The sequence below is a fragment of the Elgaria multicarinata genome, chromosome 6 (assembly GCF_023053635.1).
Source record: "Elgaria multicarinata webbii isolate HBS135686 ecotype San Diego chromosome 6, rElgMul1.1.pri, whole genome shotgun sequence".
NCBI classification, from domain to species: domain Eukaryota; kingdom Metazoa; phylum Chordata; class Lepidosauria; order Squamata; family Anguidae; genus Elgaria; species Elgaria multicarinata.
The window spans coordinates 102,621,155-102,643,248 of record NC_086176.1 but is presented as its reverse complement, the minus strand read 5'-3'; the positions used below and the strand labels follow the sequence as shown (position 1 = coordinate 102,643,248).

General features: G+C 40.9%; 1 protein-coding gene across 3 annotated transcripts in view; it reads left to right on the top strand.

The window, feature by feature from the left end:
* Nucleotides 1-22,094, top strand: part of ZNF532 (zinc finger protein 532) — a 57,484-nt gene that overhangs the window by 12,595 nt on the left and 22,795 nt on the right. For all 3 annotated transcript variants that reach the window (XM_063128185.1, XM_063128186.1, XM_063128187.1), the window contains exon 2: nt 7,401-9,767. In XM_063128185.1, the coding sequence (XP_062984255.1) occupies nt 7,428-9,767 (2,340 nt within the window). In that variant the 5' untranslated portion in view covers nt 7,401-7,427. The remainder of the gene's footprint in view (nt 1-7,400; nt 9,768-22,094) is intronic.

Here is a 22,094-nt window from a genome sequence, read left to right as displayed (position 1 = left end):
AGCATCTTTTGGGCTGAGTTACTTGGCTCTCTTTGGCATGTCAGGAAGTGGGTAAAAGCAATCACGGTTCATTACCAAGCTCAGGGTAAATCAGTTGTTTGAGTGATTCACCAAGAAGTCGGATTCAAGATGACCCACAATGCCTGCGTGGAGAAAAGAAAACACATCACTTATATCTTTATAGACTCACCAATATCTCTATTTGTGATAAATGGGTTCAATTATGTATTCATTGATTCATTCTAATATGAATAGTATAAAAAGCAGGCTCTTGAAGTGGCTTGTAAATTGAAAAACCTATTGTCCCATCAAATTCAGGATGAACGTATTATTAAAAATTCATAGCAACCGAAACAGTAAAAACAAAACTCCTTAATACGCCAAGAAATGACCAAAGGCCTTCCTGTAAAGGAAGATCTAGAGTAGCGCTGAGCATCCTTTGGAGATCTGTAGGCTATTTTCATCCCAACCCCCTGCTGGGAGCAGGTAAATATACTGCAATAGTTAAATTTTGCTTGTTTTCAAGAAAGAACTATTAGGGATGTCTTTTTTTTTGGGTAAAAACAATGTTTAAAACAGTGTTGCAGGGAGTCAATCGTCACCAACCCCAATTTAGAGCCGTGATCATTGCAGACTGTCAACTTCAGACGACTCTGTGGCATATTGGAAACTGGGCCAGCCCAAAACAATTTAGTGTCTGAAGTAGACAACTCAAATGGCAGCCTCCTTCTTGCATATTAAAATAGGTCTACTTTTTCCATTCACCCCTCATTGAAGTGAACAAGAAGAGTGGAAGAGTAGTATTGTTCTTTGTGTATCTTACACATTTCTTTGTGCATTTCACTGCCAGTCTGTATAGACAAGGGGTGGAGATGGGAAACTTGTAGCCTCCATATGTTGTTGGATTGTTGTTTATTTATTTATTGCACATATATCCCACCTTTTTTTTCTCCAAGGAACCCAAGTCGGCATACATAATCCTCTCTATTTGATCCTCACAACAACCCTTTGAGGTAGGTTGGGCTGAGAGACTCTGTCACCCAGTGGGCTGCCATGGCTGAGCGGGGACTAGAACCCAGATCTCCCAACTCCCAGACCAACACTCTAACCACTACACCACACTGGCTCCCTTTTGCATGCAAAGCATAAGCTCTGTACCCATCCATCAACTCTTGCATCTTGATTTTCTATGGAGCTAGAAACATAGCTGAGAGCCTGTGGGTGGGACACATGATAACATCCCTGCAGCAGACTTTAATTACCCCTGGGGGCTCTGCAGTGTATTGGGGAGAGCAGAGACAGCTCATGTGAGCTGAGCATTTGCATCATAATATTCCCTTAGAGTTGGTTGTCTTGCAAATCCCTCAATCCTTTCAATGAGCCCCTATCATGGAAGAGAAAGTGTTGAATTTTACAAGTTGCCCTCAAGTAGGCAAATAAATCTACAGCAAGAGCAAGAAATGCATGGCATATGTTGGATGGAGCCTGGGTTAGTGTGATGTACCCATGGGCCACACAACATACCTATCTTTTGCTGATATACACCAGGTGTTTCTCAGTCAGCAGGGAGTGGAGCAGGGAAGAAAGGGTTAGCTCCCACTTCTGGTGAAGGCAGGGCCAATCACATCAAAGTTGAGTAATTGAACCTTCTGTTAGGCCTAATCTACACCAAGCAGGATATAGCACTATGAAAGCGGTATATGGTATGTGTCCATGGGCCCCAATGGTTGTCAGTGCACTTCAATACTGCTATACAGCAGTAGTTTGGCTCCTGCCTTTTATATACCGCTGTCATACTGCTTTCATAATGCAATATCCTGCTTGGTGTAGATTAGGCCTTAGTCTTAGCTCTGCCTCCAACAAAAGAGCAAGGTTAATTGTTTGCTTCCAGATTCTTTGGCAGCGTAGGCTTTTTCTTTTGCTTTCATGTCACTTTCCCTTCACTTCTTAGACAGGAGAGTCAGGGTTTCTTATATTCTGGGTTGTGCTCCCATGCGGGATGGGTGAGTGAGAGACTCAACCCTCCCTTTCCCCTTCTCTCTCATATTTTCATCTCCAGCGATTACCTTAAAAAAAAAAAAGCTGTTAGAGAGAGGACTGTTTTTTTCAGGACTAACGTTGACCTGTCTCTCAGACCTTGGTTTTGTAGTGAACATGGCCATGAGTCACCTGTCATCAATGCAATGTCTACAACACTTAAATGTGATTTTGAAACCCAACAGAAGAAAAATTTCTTATCACAGGAATAGATGACTTCAAAGTATTCGAAACGATAGATTTTAAACAATCCAAATTATAACGTACTAACAATACACAATCACAGTTTACCAAGGCCTTATGTTCAAGTCCTGGGGAAAACTCAAAGCTTCCTAAAACAAATTTCCATACCCAACATTTTAGTCTTTTTCTGGAAGGCAAGCAAGGATGAGCAATTCTAAGCTTTGTAGAAAGAAAGTACCACAAAACCAGAGCTAAAACCAGAGTTAATTTCCTTTGCAGGAGTTGGCACTAGAGCAGAATCTCACCTATTTATCATAACAAGAGGAGGCATGCTCCCCGAGGTATATTGAGAATGGTGAGCTCCGAATTCACAGTAACCTTTCCCTTTCATTCCACTTTAAATATTAATTCACGTTCCATTTATTTTCCCTTGGACTCCGCCCACCCCCAAGTTGACTGTACCTGTGCTGTTGCTTGTTCATAGGCCTCTCAGTATGTCCAATTATATTATCTTTTTCCAGTCTTCATTTACATGTGAAACGCATTCCAATTCATTAATATCGAAAAGGATTTATTATCACAGTGCTTACTCAATCATCAAGTTTGTTAATGAGAGCATTAAGTAACACTAAACCTAGACCTAATCTGCAGCACCTTCCAATTTCTTAAGAGGATGTATTGCATGTTATTAAATATATTGACTAGGCGATGGCTACAACACACCCTAATATTTACTTCCATAACAGCCAGTTAAATGTACCGTAAACACTTGTCAGGTACCACACCTTCCTCACAAGTTGCAAGTGAAATTTGGGTACATTTGAATAGGAATGCTAATAACATTACTATATATTGCAGATTATGTATCTGTGACTAACATCAAGTGGAAGACTTTGTTCATTACATGTTAATTTCTCCTCTATAGGGACACAAGAGAGATTCCTGAAGCCCTTGTACATGGATATAGGAATGCCCTTGCAGAAACAGTTCATTTTCTTTTGAGTCATACCAACTGCTGTGTGACACGTAGAGTGGCTTTGTTTGCTCTGGCAGAAAAAAGAAAAAAAAAAAGATTAGGAAAAGAGAACTAGACAAAATAGCTATAAACTTCCTTGTAGATTTAGACTGCTAAGTGAAAGCTGAGTTAAGGCAAATTCTAAGTTATCTGCATAATTTTCTACTGTTCGAAGTATTTGTATTGCTGCATATATGTATAAATATTTTCTTTTGATGTATTTGTCATGGCCTTTGGCTAGTACAATAAACGTTGAATTCAAGAATATAGTATTGTTAGGTGGTAACAGAGCTGGCATCAGGAGTAGGCGTGGTTGGGCACCTACCAAGTGCTGTCACACTGCAGTGGGGCCTCCTGAGAAGGCTATCCTGTACTTGCTCCTCTCCTTGATTTATTGCAACCTACTTCTAGGAAAAAGAAACCAAATGAACAGTTAAGATGGGGGATACTGGGCTCAGCAATACTACAAATGAGAAGGCTCATGGAATTGTTGTAGATCACAAGTTGAATATGAGCCAACAGTGTGATGTGGCTGCAAAAAACCCCCAAATGCTATTTTGGGCTGCATTAAGTATAGCTTCCAAATTGTGCGAGGTACTGGTTCCCCTCTATTAGGCCTTGGTTAGGCCTCATCTTGAGTATTGCGTCCAGTTCTGGGCACCACACTTCAAGAAGGATGCAGACAAGCTGGAGCGTGTTCAGAGGAGGGCAACCAGGTTGATCAGGGGTCTGGAAACAAAGCCCTATGAGGAGGGACTGAAAGAACTGGGCATATTTAGCCTGGAGAAGAGAAGATTGAGGGGAGACATGATAGCACTCTTCAAATACTTGAAAGATTGTCACACAGAGGAGGGCCAGGATCTCTTCTCGGTCATCCCAGAGTGTAGAACACGGAATAATGGGCTCAAGTTACAGGAAGCCAGATTCTGGCTGGACATCAGGAAGAGCTTCCCGACTGTTAGAGCAGTACGACAATGGAACCAGTTACCTAGGGAGGTTGTGGGCTCTCCCACACTAGAGGCCTTCAAGAGGCAGCTGGACAACCATCTGCCAGGGATGCTTTAGGGTGGATTCCTGCGTTGAGCAGGGGGTTGGACTCGATGGCTTTATAGGCCCCTTCCACCTCTGCTATTCTATGATTCTATGCCTTCTGCTCTGGCCGAAACAATGGCTGTGGTGAGAAGGAGGAGCAACAGATGATGCCCTGGCCTACTTGCTGCCAGGCTCTCCGCCTGTCAAGCAAGCAAGTGGTAGCAGTGATAAGAAAAAAGATAACAAGCAACAACAGCTGGTGAGAATGGTGGGAAGAAGGTAGATGCATGGAGGAAGGGAATATCTTGTCCAAGAGTTCTCAAACAACTGGCGCTGGCACTGGCTGTTAGGCATGGAGTTTGCACCGTCAGCTTCCTCGGCAGAGCTGGTGTAAAAGGAGGAGCCTTGGATCGCTTTCTATTCTGGAGCCAAAGACTAAGCTGATTGTTTTAAACTTGATGTAAATTTCACTGCAAGGACATTTGAAAGGGAAAAACACTCACGCAGATGAATTCGAGTCTATATTAGGAACATTTTAAAATGAAATATGCAATCTTAGCAGAAACCTAATGATCAGATGGCCTGAAATAGTTTTTAATGTGTCATTTTCTAACATTTTTCAATGTAAACTTAATGTGATGAAATGCAAAGTTTTAATGGGAACATCAGGCATTATTCAGGAAACGTCTGGTCTAAGAGGTAAGAAGGGTTCCTCTAGGGTGCCAATCCTAAATTTGCTTACATTGAGGCGAATCATATATTCCATGTGACTAGAGGATGGCTACAAAGTACACGAGGTTACTGAAGGCCTGCCACCTAAGCAACTATTATTTGTTATTTACTTCTTGCAATTCAATTCTGCCCAGTACCCAAAGCTCTCAAGATGCTTTTCATAAGTCTGTTGGCACATGTGGAGCAACAACGTTAGTGGACTTTGAATCCTAGCTCTCAAAAAAATAATAATCCATAAATAACTAGCAAGTGGCTGCTTAAAAGAATTTTATTTGATAGGTTCTTTTATCTTTTGGGCATCTTATACTGAGTTCATGCTTCAGCCAATGCAATTATGCTAATCTAGCTTTTGCAATAATCTCTGGACAAAATAAGATACGTACCCATTGCAACAACACCGCTGAATGGAATCTTTTCAGTATTTCAAGAGTAGCGTCTGGTCTCAGCACTTTACCTAATTTGGAGGCAGTAACGTCCAATAAAAAACAGAAACTGTGGAGGAAAATGACTTTGTTTTGGAGGCTTGTAATGGAAAATTTGGAAATTGCATGTAGGGGTACTGAATTAAAAAAAAGTGGCCTGTGATTTGCTGTTAACAGGGCCTTTGAGTCATTTGTGTGTGAGCTGCAGACTCAATTCAAACTTATCATTTTGCCTTTGGTATTTCAAATTATTTAATCTCATACCAATGTTTAATGTAAATAGGTAATACAACTGATTTTGCCAAACCAACTTTAAAAAATGGAGTTACTCTAGTTTAATAGTCAATTGTTTGCATACAACAGCTGAATTCAGATGTCATGATAAACTAGGTGAGCCTCTGACTCACATGCTCTCTTCTCATCCCAGGCAAGGTCACAAGAAGATCAGAAGCTTTCACTTTCATTTTTATTAATCCTGTTTATGCAACAACAATTTGATTACAGTCAATAGACCATTCCAGCAAAAGTTACATACTTGGCCATTTCTATTAGATCCTCTATGATTACTTGTCTTTCTACTGGGGAAATGTACGCTCAGTCCATTTTTATTAATCATAACTTAGTGTTGCGTCTGAAACCTAAACAGGTTAATTTTACAAAACAACTTCATAAGCCATGGTTTGAAGTTGCAAGTTGCAGTTGATCAGAAATTGAAGGCTTCTGAAAATCTTGTGGCTGAGAATAGAAATAAAAGATTAGCTACACACTACATGATTAGTGTAACATTCTTATTCAGTGATGTTTCCTTCTTTGCTTAGAACTGGAAACTGAATATTTTCTTTATAACTATTTCCTTATTTCTGATCAAGAGTTTTTCTCCTGAAGATTATCTCTTGTACAACTTGCCTTATATTTGGGAAACTGCAAATGTGTAACACACCCATTAAAATATGCTTGACTCACATCCCTAGGGAACAAGAGTAATATCTCTATTGTCCGCTTGCGGAGGGAAACGAAAGGGTTTGCCCAATAAATATCAAATAATCCTTTCACCTACAGCACTGCAACTTCATATTATCTGTGGCTTAAACTGAATCCCACATATTATTTGTGTGCATGGTGCTTGACAGATATGAATGGCACAATGAAGATAGGTTACAACTCTGAAATCTTCAGCGTGGAGCTGTAGACACCTCTCTCGGTTCCCCCCCCCCAGGTTCTGTGCCCCTTCTTATTTCTATTTTATTTCTTAAGATTTGTTAAAAAATAATTTTGTGTTTGCATGCTGCAAAGCAAAAGTACCACCCTCCAGTACCATCTTCAGTTGGGTCCTGCCTTGTACTTGGGGCAAGTTACTTTTCTTTTTGTCTCAGCTGGTTGACTTTTGGGAAGCTTCTGTTTTGTGACTGGCCATCTCTATCATCTACAGCCCCCCCAGGGCAGCCATTTTGTGAGAGCACCCCCAATACTCAATATTCAAAATGTGCCCACTGACCCAAAATATTTGGGGACCGTTGGGTTATGTGTTTTGCCAGAACTTTCATGATGTTATCTTGGAATTCTAAACTCAGTAAGGAATATAGGTGAGATGTTATGATGGAAATCCATAATATTCTGATACTCTGTGCCTGTCTTCTTCCTTACTACATTGGTATGGTAGCTCAGATGCTGGTCATGTGTGACTGAAATTGTTTGGCTGTACACTAGAATAAAGTTCTCAGCTATGAGTGCAAAAACAGATTTTTTTTCCCCCTTACATGTAAGTCCTCAAAATAATTAGAGTTGTCAGAATGTTTTTATGGGTTCAGTGATTAAATGGCAGGATTATATCTGTGAAAACAAAGTTTAGAGCATATTAAGCAATATAAAAGTAGTATAAATAAATTTACTAAGTATCAATTACTATTGATAAAGAGTACCTGTATGTTAAAAATCGTGATACTGTTTTTAATAAAAACCCTTTCCTATTCATTTTGTAGATTTACTTCTAAACAATTAACGTGACCATGGGAGATATGAAGACCCCAGACTTTGATGACCTCCTTGCGGCATTTGACATTCCAGATATGGTTGATCCTAAAGCTGCTATTGAGTCTGGACATGATGATCATGAAAGCCACATAAAACAGAATGTGCATCCTGATGATGATTCCCATACGGCGTCATCGTCGGATGTTGGCGTAAGTGTCATTGTGAAAAATGTGCGGACTATCGATTCCTCTGAAGGAGCAGAGAAAGATGCCCACCATTCCACAGGCAATGGTTTGCATAATGGGTTTTTAACTGTATCAGCTCTGGAAGGTTATAATAAAGAGGAAGGCAAATCTCTCAAGGATGAAGGCTTGGTTTCAGAGACAGCACTCAAAGAGTCTGCCTTCAACCAATTTAGCCCCATCTCAAGTGCTGAAGAATTTGATGATGATGAAAAAATCGAGGTCGATGACCCCCCAGATAAAGAAGAGATGCGTGGAAACTTCAGAGCAAATGTATTAACAGGGTCTGTCTCTCAGCAGGACTATGAGAAGTTAAAGGTACTTGGAGGAGAAAGCCTGATTAAACCTGGAGTTGCAGGTTCAGGTAATGCTGATAAAAACAAGGTAGTTAAAAGAGACTCAGAAACAAACTCAATGCCTTTAGGGATGTATGAACCGTTTAAAGCAAGAAAAATAGATGATAAGCTGCTGAAAGAAAATCCTGAAAAACTACTTGAAAATAGAGTACTTGATGGAAAAATAGGCGCTGAGAAAGGAGAAGCAAACCTTTCCAGTATTTCACAGTCTAAAGCAAAGTCATCAGCAAAACTCTCCTCATGTATTGCAGCAATTGCAGCGCTTAGTGCTAAAAAAGCAGCAACGGACACTGGTAAAGACCTGCAGTCTAATTCAAGGGAGACTTCTCCCTTGCCAAAAGAGACAAATGAAAGTCCTAGGGCCATTGACAAATCACCAGAACCCCAGAGTCTCATTGACTGTGCTAAAAAGCCCTCTGTTAAACAACCTGATAGCCCCAGGAGTGTATCAAGTGAAAATAGCAGCAAAGGGTCTCCATCTTCACCTGCAGGCTCGACACCAGCAATTCCAAAAGTTCGCATAAAAACCATCAAGACATCATCTGGAGAAATCAAGAGAACGGTTACAAGAGTGTTGCCTGAAATTGATTTGGACAGCGGTAGGAAACCAGAGCAAACGGTTTCCATGGTGGCTTCCATGACATCATTGCTATCCTCCCCGACTTCTGCTGCAGTCCTTTCTTCTCCCCCTAGGGCACCTCTTCAGTCCACGGTTGTCACCAATGCTGTTGCTTCTGCAGAACTTGCTCCAAAACAGGTCACTATTAAGCCTGTGGCTACTGCTTTTCTTCCAGTATCAGCCGTTAAGACAGCAGGATCCCAGGTTATCAACCTGAAACTCGCTAACAACACTACGGTGAAAGCCACGGTAATATCCGCTGCTTCGGTGCAGAGTGCCAGCAGTGCCATTATTAAAGCTGCCAATGCTATACAGCAGCAGACTGTTGTGGTGCCAGCGTCAAGCCGTGCCAGTGCAAAACTTGTGCCAAAGACGGTCCATCTTGCCAACCTTAATCTACTGCCTCAAAGTGCTCAGACCACCTCCGAACTCCGCCAAGTGCTCACCAAACCTCAGCAACAGATCAAGCAGGCAATAATTTCTGCAGCAGCTTCGCAGCCTTCAAAAAAAGTGTCTCGGGTCCAGGTGGTGTCCTCTTTGCAGAGCTCTGTGGTCGAAGCTTTCAACAAGGTGCTCAGCAGTGTTAACCCTGTCCCGGTTTACATTCCAAACCTCAGTCCCCCCGCAAATGCGGGGATCACTTTGCCCACGCGTGGTTATAAGTGTTTGGAGTGTGGCGACTCGTTTGCCCTTGAAAAGAGTCTGACGCAACACTACGATAGGAGGAGCGTGCGGATTGAAGTCACCTGCAACCATTGCACAAAGAACCTTGTTTTCTACAACAAATGCAGCCTCCTCTCCCATGCTCGTGGACATAAAGAGAAAGGGGTGGTAATGCAGTGTTCCCATTTGATTTTGAAACCGGTTCCAGCAGATCAGATGATAGCTTCAACTACAAGCAATACTTCCATTACATCATCCCTACTTCAAAGTCCCATCGGAGTGGGCACCCATACTGTAACAAAGATACAATCCGGCATAACTGGGACAGTCATATCGGCTCCTGCAAGTACTCCTGTTCCTCCAGCTATGCCTCTGGATGAAGACTCCTCGAAACTATGCAGGCATAGCCTGAAGTGTTTGGAGTGCAATGAAGTTTTCCAAGACGAGACGTCTCTAGCGACACACTTCCAGCAGGCTGCCGACTCAAGTGGACAAGTACAGTATCTTACATTTAAATTCCAATGTTTCTGCAGTATATATAGGAGATTTGGATGTCTTGTCTATTTGCTTTTACTTACTTTTTTTAGTCGTGGGTTTTTGTTTTTTTAAAGGACAATAGTAAAAAAAATTGGGAAAGTATTTTTAAAATACGGGTGAAATTATTTGGAAACTTGTTACTGCTTTTAAAAAACCAAAGTGTTTTTAAGATTTCCTAAGTAGCTCTTTATACTACAGTCCTCAGTCGATGAATATAAGGAGGCACTTATTTAGATTTAGATCCTGCTCCATGTTGTAAACTCAGGACAGGCTATAAAAGTCCAGAGGGCAAAGGCAGAACCACCTCGAAAACAAAAGCTTACAGCTCTTCTGCGTGTTAGTGGAGAGCTCCCTTCCAAATTCCAGGAGTTATGGGCTAAATCCATAACTGTGGAGGTTGTCATTGAGATTGCGTTGGTTTTGATGAGATCTGGGAGCACATGGTTCTTGAAAGAGACGTTTCAGTCCCTTTGTCTTATTCTGTGTAATACTTTCATGATTGACAGGGCTGTGGGCAGTGCAAGCTACTGCTGTGAAAACAACTTAAAGAGTCTTCTTTCAGTGTTTAAAAGTGTTGTCCCTACATAATTTCCTCCTTTAGTTCTTCATCTTCCTGTCTCCTACTTTCTCCCCTAGTGATGGGCAGGCAAACACACTTGTGTATATATTGATTCATTCTAGAATGAATTTTCCAGATACTTCCACTGTCTGGAAAATCAACCCCGATTTCATGTTTTGTCTGGTTAGGACACCTAGGCCCTGGTGCTTTGACCGCAGGCCATGCATGCTCCCATGTATGTTTGTGTCTGGTACGCCCAAGACAGCTGTGAAATTGAATTCCTGCTGCATCTGGTAATTAGAAGGGAAGGGACTGAAGGCCACAGTGGATCTCAGCTTTACACAAGATGGTGATATCATCACCATGGGTCACTGAATCAGGAAGCCTCATGGTTCTTGGGAGAGACAGTTCAGTCCCTATGTCTTTCTCTATATGGTATATTCATGGTTGACACAGCCCTTTACCCAGGCCCTTGGAATTGGATGAAGGATGGGAGTAGGTTGTTCTCCCATGTGGTGAAGCTGTGTTCTGCATTAGTTCGAATCATTTTTATAGTGGTTTTAATGTTGCTTTATATTGTCTGATTGGTGTGTATATACCCCACTCTAGAACGGTAAAGTGAAGGCCTGGCTATAAATTTAATCATAATAATAAATAAATTGGAGCATATAATGAACTTGATTCAGATTTATGTTGGAGCAGGCAAGATCAGAAGTCAGAGGTGTGCTCCAAAAGAAGTCTGCTGGGTGCAGATACTCAAAATCTGATATCTAAATTCCGGTTTTTAGTTTGGTTAAGTATTATCTCCATATTAAAAACTGGGATGTTGTGAGTGTGGAGATAGTGGCTTGCCTTAGGACACCTAGTGAGTAATGGCTGAGGTGAGTTTGATCCTAGCCATGATGTTGTTTAAACCTTAAAATTATTTTAGTGTGTTTCTCTAGGTCTGTTAGCCACTATGGCCTGGTTCAGAAAACACGCTAAACCATGCTGCTTAACCACAAAATGGTTAAGGGAATGCATTAAGGGAATGCATTCCCTTAACCATGTTGTGGTTAAGCAGCATGGTTTAGCGTGTTGTCTGAACCAGGCCAATGAAATGCTTTCTTAATCGCCTGATGTTACCTTCACCTCCAGCTTAATGTCTTCATAAACATCACATGCCTTCTAACTAGGGATGGTGGGGGGGAGAAATTTGGTTCACATTTTAATATGAACCAACCTAATTTGTACTTCTCAAAGTAATAGGTGAACTGGAATGCAATTAACTCTCAGTTTTTGCACTGCTCCAAATTTTGTGATACACTTCTCCGATCAAAACTTCCATACAAAAATACATACATTAGGGGGAAATGCAGACCATAGGGGAAATTGTGTATAGGAAGGCATATGTTAGGAAGTCCAACAAAAGATGCCAATATTAGGAAACATTATGTACAAAAATGCATATATATGTATGAATTTTTGTGTGGACTTTAGACCAAAGAATTCACAAATTGATGCAGAAACAGGATGGAATGAACTTGTGTTTTAAAACATTTGAAACTTGTAGAATGGAAACAGACAGATTAATCTGTCCATGTATCTAATAACTCCCCCTTCCTCCCAGTAAAAGGGAGAGTGATTTGGTAAAACTGATAACATCAGAGAAGCAATCCACCACCCCATAAAATCCTCCCAAATGGAGCATTCTACATCATTCACGTGTAGATCTTATTTTACGTTAAATTAAGCTTATTTGCTTTAGGAAGATCACTGGAATATATTTGAGCAGCTCCTGCAACAGACATGTTCCCCTCCGTTGCAATAGTCAGTTGTATGATTACATCCTCATATCCTTAATTGGATAGCTTACTTGGGCTTCAGTGCACCAAACACTACCTTTGGTTAATATCTATTTCAGCTGGCCACTTACAAAACACCAAAAAAGAGAAATGCATCACCAAAGAAGAGGACAAAAGAGGATAGCCATTTACAAAAAAATTGCATGTGCAAATAATTTACAAATAATTGTTATAATTTAAAGATAAGTATGGTACATCTCACCATAGTATGAAAGACTGATCAGGTGACCTGTGTGACTGCCTGTTCAGTCTGCTGTCCAGGTGCTAACAGTTCTTATGGGTCATTATCTTTAAGCTGGAATGGGACAGGGCGGCCCTTCAAATAGAGGACTGTCCTTTGTCAATGAGTACACCTGGCCACCCTATCAGCAATCTACAGTGGCCCAGCTCTCTGTTCTTGCTGCTCCGTGCAACGACAAAAATGGGGAGGTGGGTGTTAGATACATGTCAGGATGGAAAATGAAGTTCTGACTTTGCCCCAGTGAGCAAGAGAGTGTAACCAGAGCTGACGTAATGCTATTTAAATGTTCAATGTGCTTGAAAATATATTTTAAAACTTAAGCAGGAAAACACTGAATACTCTTTAAACAAATGAAAATATGCCACAGAAGATATGAATGTCCATGTAAAAGAGCATCACATGCAGAAGAGGAATGTGAAACATGCAATAATTACAAAGAAAATACGTTTGTACTCATGAACCACACATGTTACATGTAAGGATTATAGTATGCAAAATAAACTACAGTTTAACTCTTGCTAAGGCCTATTAGAAAACAAAGTTAGAAAAACTGTATTAGAGTATCAAATGGAATAGCTATGACATATAAAAGTTATAAGGCCTAATTAGCAGTTTGAATTGTTACCTAGTTTAAGTGGAGACTTAAAGTAACACTGGTCCAAACTAGTTAAATGCAATGCTTGAAGCTCTCAACTGTATAGCAGTGTGGTCCAAACTTTTAGAGAAAAGGAAGGAATGGGGGGAATTAAAAGGAAGGTATAGCTACCTATTCCAAGTGGAGATCTGAAGAAGAGGCCTCCATGGACCCAGAGGAAGGTTGGAAGAGTCCTCTCCTAGAATCCAGGGTGTAGAACTCAGTAAAGTCCAAATAGGAAAATTAATCCAGGTAAAAAGTGAAGAAAATGTTTTGAAATGAGAAGCGCGGTGAAGCCCAAGTAAAATAAAATAGAGGGAGAAAACTATACCAAGCTGCTCAGGAGGCAGGCGTCTGGCTTAGAAAAACTGGCTTGTGGGGGAGATAGCCCAAAATATTCTCAAAGCCAAGCAAAAACATGTTCAAAAAGAGAAAGGAAGGCCCTTCTTCTCTAAAAGGGAGGCAAAAAACAGGCAGAGGCCAAAAGGACCCCAAAACAAATCAAAATCTGCTAACAAAGCTCAGAGTTGAACAAAAAGGTTAAAAATCAAGCAAGCAAGGCAGGGTTAAGTTGCTTTTTATTTTTATTCTATTTATTTATATATTATTGCATTTATATCCCGCCTTTTTTCCTCCAAGGAACCCAAGGTGGTGTACTTAATCCTCCTCTCCATTTTATCCTCACAACAACAACCCTGTGAGGTAGGTTGGGCTAAGAGTCTGTGACTGGCCCAAAGTCACCCTGTGGGTTTCCATGGCCGAATGGGGACTGCAACCCGGATCTCCTGACTCCCAGTCCAACACTTTAGCCACTACACACTTGACACCCTTCCATTTTTCAGCTTTTTTCTTATCCCTTTTCCATAGTTGCCCACTGGAAAATTTGATTCTAGTTTGGTGAACAGCATGTTGTAGGGACAGAAACCTGCAGGGACAGTTTCTTATTGTTTTAGGCCAGTGGTTCCCAATTAGCTAAGTACTGCGGACCCCTTGTTTTTCAAATGCCAAGCCATGGACCCCCTACTTTTGAAAAAATTGTTATCTCTATGGTAGTTACCTGTGCGAAGCAATTTTTTGGAGAAAATAAGGGGTAGCCCCTAATAAGCAAAGGATTTTAGGTATACTAAGAAAGAGACCATAAAATTTGTGAAATTTGTGATATTACCACGCAAAAATGATCATGCTTTAGTTAGGAATATAAAGATGAATTTAATTTTACTAACGTCTAGTTTACAATTGAACAAATTATGACTTGTTTAGCAGCTACTAAACCTAAATGTGATGGGAGAAATCATGTCTCTTTTTGTCTTGAACAATCCCTTCCATATCCGGTTTAATATTTCCTACTTTTAATCTCAAATCTGTATCAACATCGAGCCGATATCTATGCTTGTTCTTCACATAAAAAAATGTCGAAAATGTTTGTTCACAAAGATATGTGGAACAAAAGGGAACTAGATGTTTCAAAGCTTTTTCACCTAACTTCTTATAATCCGGAAAAACCTTCACCCAGAATTGGTCCAGTCTATATTCTTTGAAAAATGATTTCAATGAACCATCACAAGTCACGTCAACAAGTGCATCTTGCTCGAGTTGTTAGTTGTACATCACCACATTCAAAAGGATTCCTTATCCATGAGTTTTCAGGATTAGGTGCAGGGAAGTAATCTCTGAAGCTAGTCGCTAAATCGCCTAGGTGCTCAGTGATGTTATATTTTACTTCTGGTAGGAATTCGTCATCAGTGGACTCCAGAAATGAATGGTGAATATGTGAATGGTGCCACGGACCCCCTGGGTGGGTTACGCAGACCCCCAATTGGGAACCACTGTATTAGGCTGATGTTGCACTAAACCTTATAAGGATACATGGGAACACTCCAGACTTGTGGAACTCATAGCTGCAGGGTTTAACAAAGGTTGTAACTTTTTCTCCTACTGGTTTGTTTTTCCATGGCTTGACCACTGCTTTGCCAGCATGAATCTCAGACTCCAGACAGCAAAACTTCCTTCCCTCAAGGCAAGATGGGCCTGCTTATGAACCAAAGTTTCACTCCCCTTCCATTCCATGGATTCCTTACAAGCCCTCTGTTCCCAGCACTTGAACCCAAAATGGGACCTCAGTAATAAGGCCTCACTACATGGGTGGTAGGCACGATTGAACTAGTAATGGGTCCCACATCCTGCAACCTGCCCTGTTCATTTCAGTAGCACCTACTGGAATGAATGAAGACAGTTTAGTAGTGTCTGTTTGGTGGGTGTGGCCTCCAAGATAGCATATTTTGAGCATGGATCTAAATAGGGAAACTGGAAAGAAGAGAAAAAAGGGGTGAGGCCCCATAAATAAATGGGAATCTGGAATAAACAATAGCATAAAATCCTGAACTACGATTCTAAATGTATAACGAAAACACTGTAAAAACTACCAGTCTGTTGCACAGAGGAAAATGAAAACTGTAAAATCAGAAAAAGAATATGCAGTTCTTCATTGACACCCCCTTGGCCTGTGAAACGTTTTGCTTTGGTAACTTGAGAATTACCAAAATGTGATCTGTTTTTAACAAGTGCATCTAGTAGTTTTAGCAATGTTTTTATATGGTTCAATTGTACAATGGAATCTGTTTCATTGGTATTTGTCAGTTGATTTCACAATTTCTCTCCTAGTAGTAAAATTTCTGTATAGTTACCTCATCATACTGGGCACTGTCCTTTGAGCTCTATTATTGTGTGAAGTCCATGTAAAGATAGGTCTGCTGTGGTTTGCAGGCTGTCATAAATAGTACTGAAAAGTGATAATTAATAGCTCTTTCTTGCTGCATGGCAGGTTGTGTGCTTGACACTGCTTCTCGTGTACCTAATCGCTTTTTATTTATAGATTTATAATGGCTATTATAGATGGACTATGTTTTTATCCTTTCCTAACGTGGGCTTTGTATTAGAGTTTTTTACAGTGGCTACAGAGATACTCATGAAGTATCAGAGTGAAGTACAGGCATGTAATATTCCAAAACAATATAGTTTTGCTAGTTTGCAAAAAAGAAAAAGAAAAAAAAGGTTAGTTGGAAAGTTAAAACAGATGAAAATGAAGTAAAAGACAGGCTGGCTATTATCTGTCCGTCTCTAAACCATTGGCTGTGTTGTGATGTCATGGAATGACCTTAACCTAACACAATATAAATGCAAACAAGGAAGTTAAGGAAAGAGGTTAAAATACAATTTTATAAATTAAAATATAATATTAAAAAAACATATACAGAGCATTCTATCACATGTACAATAATACAATCAAACAATCAAACTACTAGACAGAAAATGCTCAGTGGAGTTTTTCCCTTTGAGATAGAGTTCTATTATGGATAGTTCCTTAGCCTCATTATGTGGTCTTGTTCTGCTGCTGCTGCTGCTGCTGGGTATGGAGAGGTGAAAAGGGCTGCATTTAGAACAAATCTGTCTGCAAATTTTCACAGGTGTTCACTTGTACGGAATAAAATGGCTAGTTATATAGTGGAACACTCTGTTTCTTGGGAAAAGCAGCATTAGGAGTAAAGCAAAACTTTGGACGTTTTTTAGGGCTAAACAAGGATGATTCCAGTCCCGACAACTTCCTGAAGAGTATTCTCATACAAATCTGTGACGGAGCTTATAGCTAGTAAAACCATGCCAACTTTCCCCCCTCTAAACCATCCGAAAGCTCCTGAATCTTGGAGTTCCTCTTACGGTCCCTTATAACCAACACAGTTCCCCTTAACAGTTGTGTAGCTTGTTCTAGAGTTTCTTCCCCAGAAAAGTAATTGTTTTATCCTCCCTCTTTCTCTCTGCAAAGGACAGCATCTCTGAGGAAAATGTAGGCTCTTTGGAGCCTACACTGGGTCAAGAGAGATGAGTAGCAAAACTAATGCAGTGCAATCCTTACCTACTTGATTCTTCAGCTATGTTGGAGTGTGGTCATTGCTGCCCTCTTTTTATGGAATCAGTGCGACAAGGCCATTTTCATTCATAAGTTCAGAGAGTATGGGTCCATTCATTCATTACATTCCTACACCGCCCCATAGCCTGTTCCCAAAAGTCAGGAGACAGTTTTGTTGATTGGAAGACTATTTCATGACTCATATCGTCAAAAGGAAGAGTTGTGTATTCATCCAGAACTGCAAAGGTTCCTGAAGAAACCTGATGGTTTGGAAGTCGTAATAATTAGAGTAGCAGTGGTCTTCAATTGGTGGATTGCGACCTAAAAAGTGGGTCATGAGATCAGTCCAGACAAGTCACGGCAAAGCAGTTGCCGCCATGTTGGGCATGGAGAAAAATGGTAAACATTGGTTCCATGTTGCAGGTTGGGAGTCCCAGGTGGGTCTAGACCAGTTGAAGACTACTGAATTAGATAATACCGTTGCCTTTCCAAGTTCAATTAAAAATGCTAATAATAACCTCATCACAGGCTCCTGCTTTCTGACTCATCATTAGCCAAGATCTAACTAGTGAGTACCAGAGACAGGGCATTCTCGGTAGTGGTATCACAGTTGTAGATTTTTTTCCCTGGGAAATCTGACAAGCTGCCTCCCTTTCCACTTTTAAATGTCACTTGAAAATGTTTTTATTATGGAAGGCGTTTTACGATTGACTGCAGTTTTTATGTTCTGAACGCTTTTTGATGCTGCTGTGTGTCTTGATGTATTCAATCTTCATATCGTATTTTATTGTTATAATATGGTTCCATAGCAATTTACATTAAAAGAAAAGTAGTTTGAAAAGTGGGGTATAAAGACCCTGAACAAAATAGATCCCTGCCCAGAGTTTCTCAGGGTTAAAAAGAGAAAACAGTGCAATAAAATACATAGTCAACTCCAGAGAGTATAACAATACAATACTTAATTCAACAAGGATGATATACATGTATCCAAGTAGCCCCAAGGAGAATGATGTAACTGAAATCCCCGATGAGCAAGTTAACATGGCTTTTCTTTACTTGATGGAGCAATTTGTCTCGTTAATTCTGCTTTCACAGAACACTCTGGCATGCTAACTAGTTATGCAGCCCCTGAGTGATGAATCCATATTTTCTGTAATTCTTACTATTCCAGTTAGAGAGATATGGGGATAGATAGATATATTTTGCAAGTAGCCTCCACCTTGTCTCTTGAGAGCCAGGATATGCCTACCTATGAGAGAGCTTCATTCTGGATTTTTTGACAGCATTTTCTTCAGCATCAGGATTTTTACTCCCATCTTTCTCATGTGGGCTGTTTGGATACATGTATATTATCTTTTGGGACTGTTGAGATATTATTGGTATTGTTATATTTGTATCGCCTATGTTTTATTTTATGAAGAAACTTGTGATGGTAGATATACTGTGACAATAAACGTTAATAACTGCCTGGAATTGACTGTATATTTTATTTTAGATGTACTGTCTCTCAGTTATATTTTGGGGAATCTTACTGTGGCAGCTGTTTTATGAGATTTCTGTGTGCCATTCTGGGTTTTAATCTAGGGACCCTTTTTCAAGAATTGTCCAAAATCAATTTCCTCATAGGGCCTTTTCTTGAGCATTTCTGGGGGCTGTTTTAGCTCCGGCCACCTGCATTGCATAACTATAGCCATTACCTTATCTAGGCTGCCACTGTCACCACTAATCTAGATCACAGTTCCAGAGTGACCCATCAAGACCAGAGTCATCAACCGTGGGGCCTCAGCAGGCAGCTCACTGCAAACCTCGTGAGCTTCTCTGAGGGAGCAAGCACGGTCAAGGAGACAGAGGATCACCAGCCTTCTATTGGGCAGTTGTGTGGATTGGAACCAGAAGAAGGGGAGCAAACAAATGGGCAAACCCTGACTGTAACTGTTGGAAACAATTATTTCAGACAATTAGGATCACAGTGTAAGAATCGCTCCTACTCTTGGGGCCTGCTCTGGACCACAGCTGTCTAAATGGGATCATTATTGCTATCACAAATACAGATCTTGCTCCTGTGATGACAGGGACCCTCTTAGAAGCTGGGAAGATCTGCAAGACCTAATGCTCACAAGCCACCTATTCTAAGTCACCAGGTTACCTACAGAATGTGTAACAAAGAGAGAGGATGGGAGAGACCAGTGGGGGAAGTTCTGGTTCTAGATAATGTCTGTGTAAGTCCAATGCTGCCACCAAATCTCCAGCTGCTGTCACTACCTGAGGAATGGGGGTGTTAGGGGATAATGTTGTAGGTATTCTTCTCTTACAGGACCAGCCAGGATAGTTCTAGGACTCCTTTCTATTGCCAGGCCTTCCCAAGTCTGAAGACCTGTTTGATTTAGTAGAAGGAAGGCTGCAAGAATGTTTTGATTGTGTCCTGAATGCTTTTTGAAACGGGGGGGGGCATGTCTACACCTAAGGGTGTGTCGGGGGAGGATCACGGACTTACCTGCTTCCGTGATCCTCCCCCAGTGTCTAGACAGCCGTGCAATGTCCCTGGAGAGAAGAGGGTTGTACAATCTAGCAATATTTTTTTTTCTTTTACAAATCATATATAATAATAGCCACTGTTGTTTGTAATAATAGCGGATATTTGTGGCACTTTTAAAGATGAAGGGCACAATCCTATGGACTGCACACACGCTTCTCGGAAGCCTCCGAAATTCCCATGTCCTGCCAGGCTGAAGCTGGAAGGGTCGGAGGAGCAACCGAGGTGAACTCTGGCTCCCCATCCTCAGATCTCTATATACCCTAGCAAGGGCCCTTTGAAGGGGGGGAGGAAGGAGGCTTGAGGAGGCTTCTCCAGTCTCCTTCCATCTCTGCACACCAGAATGTCCCCCTTTCACCCCTCTCTGGTTGATTTTCCAATCTCAGAGAGGCAGTTAGTGTCGATCTCTTCTTGCCAGCTATGAGAAGGCAGGGGTCGGATGTCCAACTCCCCCTTCCAAGACATCCTATGGTCCCTGGGACACTGACCCTGGAACCATAGGATTGCTCTCTAAGTAGGTTGCTCAGGAAGTGTGCTTCAATGCATCTGTTAAGCCAGGTACAGATATGTGTGTCCCACTTCATTAACCATGGTTAAGAGCTTGGGAGCATTCCACAGACTCCCCCACCCCATCTTCCATGCAAATCTGCTCCACCACAGCATTTACTTTTTGCATTAGCCATGATGCAGCTTTATGTCTGTATTGATTCTAATGGTAGCTTTAAACCAGGGTTTGAAACTGTCAGCTGTTGGTTTGATTTAAGGTAATGGTTTGCATTAACCTTGAGGCAAGTATAGAACTGTACCACGGTTAGCTCAAAATATGAGGCAGGGGGGAAATCCCTGTTGTAACACAAGGCAGTGGGCACTTCTAATTTCCTAAACATGGTTAAGGGATGGAAAATATTTGTCTGCACTGTTGTTGCTTAATCTTTAAAGTGCCCCAAGACTCTCTCTCAGCACACAAAAAAACCCAGACTCAGTACCTGTATCTGGAATTAAAATCTGTACATATATTTGGTTTCAGTTTCATCTCATAATTTCAATAATTATTTTACTTTTACCGACTTTTGGACATTAGCAAATTCAAGTTTCCACTACTGCATCAAATGCATATTTTGTTAATAATTATAATGTTACCTATAGCGGCAAACTATGGCAGCTTGTTCTAAATTAGTGCAGTGCGGAATTTTTAACCATGAACGTTTTGGGGCAAAAGAGAGGTCTTGGGGAAGAGGAAATTTCATGAAACCCCATTTGCTGTCTTTTAAAAAATGTACTGTTTCCGGCCTCTTTGCAGCTGCTTTCTCAGATCTCCAGTTTTGGCACTTTTTTAAAAAAACCACCACCACCAAAACCATGGGCTTCTTCCTGCCACAGTCTGAGCCAACCATATAGGCAACATGGTAATGCACAAAGTCAAATCAGTGTATGGGCTGTATTGCCTGCCTTCACTCTGAATGTACAAACACTTTCACCCTGTTTTTCTGGCCTCCCTGGGCAAAATCAGCAGAAATGGGGCGGGAGGGGTCTCAGGGAGGTAATTCTTTGTGAAAGGTGTCTTTACCTCCTGTTTTGGCTCAGACCTAATATCAATTCCTTAAAAAAAAAAAAACCTTCAAAAATACTTTTGGAAGAAAAAAAAGCCTCATGAAACAAGTCTAAAACAAATAATTTTACCTCTATTTCATTTTTCTTTTTGTTTAGTTTATTATTAAGTCACATTGTTATTAAGCCAAATTGCCAGGCCCTCCATGGGCCAGATGACCTCAGTGGGCACTGATGTCATCACCCAGCCCATGTGGAGAGAGACACGGGTTCCATACTTCTTTCAGCGTAGAGAAAGGGGCTTAGTATTGAGAAAGCAACTTAGAACGGCTCTCAGACAATATTCCTCCCAACGCCAATGACGTCGCCAGCTTCATGCAGTGTTTGTCAGGCCTACGGGCAGCTGCTTTTCTCAGCAACAGCTGTGTCCACCCACTGGAGGAATCCAAGGAGGTTCCACACACTGGATAGGGAACCTCTGTACGTCAAATTAGCGTTGTAGTCTGGAGATTTCCCTCCCATGATATAGAACCATCGATTTTAATATTGGGGGGTGGGTGCGGGTGGAATTCTGAAGAAGTATATTATCCTGTTATTTTTAGAACAATTTTAAACAGTGCACATTTACAGTGATTTTAGATGTGTACAATTTCAGTGTGCTCATCTATATTGCCTTCGATCCGGCCAACGTCCCAGGCAACTTGTCATTCAAAACAGCTGGTAGCTCCAAATACTGATGCACATCCCTATTGGCATAGAAAGGCACATCTAGCCAGTTCAGTGCAAGGCAAATTGGGATGTGCCAATAGCTGCACATTGTTATTGGCAGTGCGCACTTAAGGCTCTAGAATGGTCAGGTCTTGCCTGATTTAAACATGAATTAGTTAAATGTTGAAGCATTGTGATTCTTTTCATTCATTCATTTCTTTATTCATTTTATTTCATAGATTTATATCTCACTTTTCGAGTAGAGTCCTCAAAGGGGGCTTATAAGATTTCCAAAACAACAAGAACTACGTGCT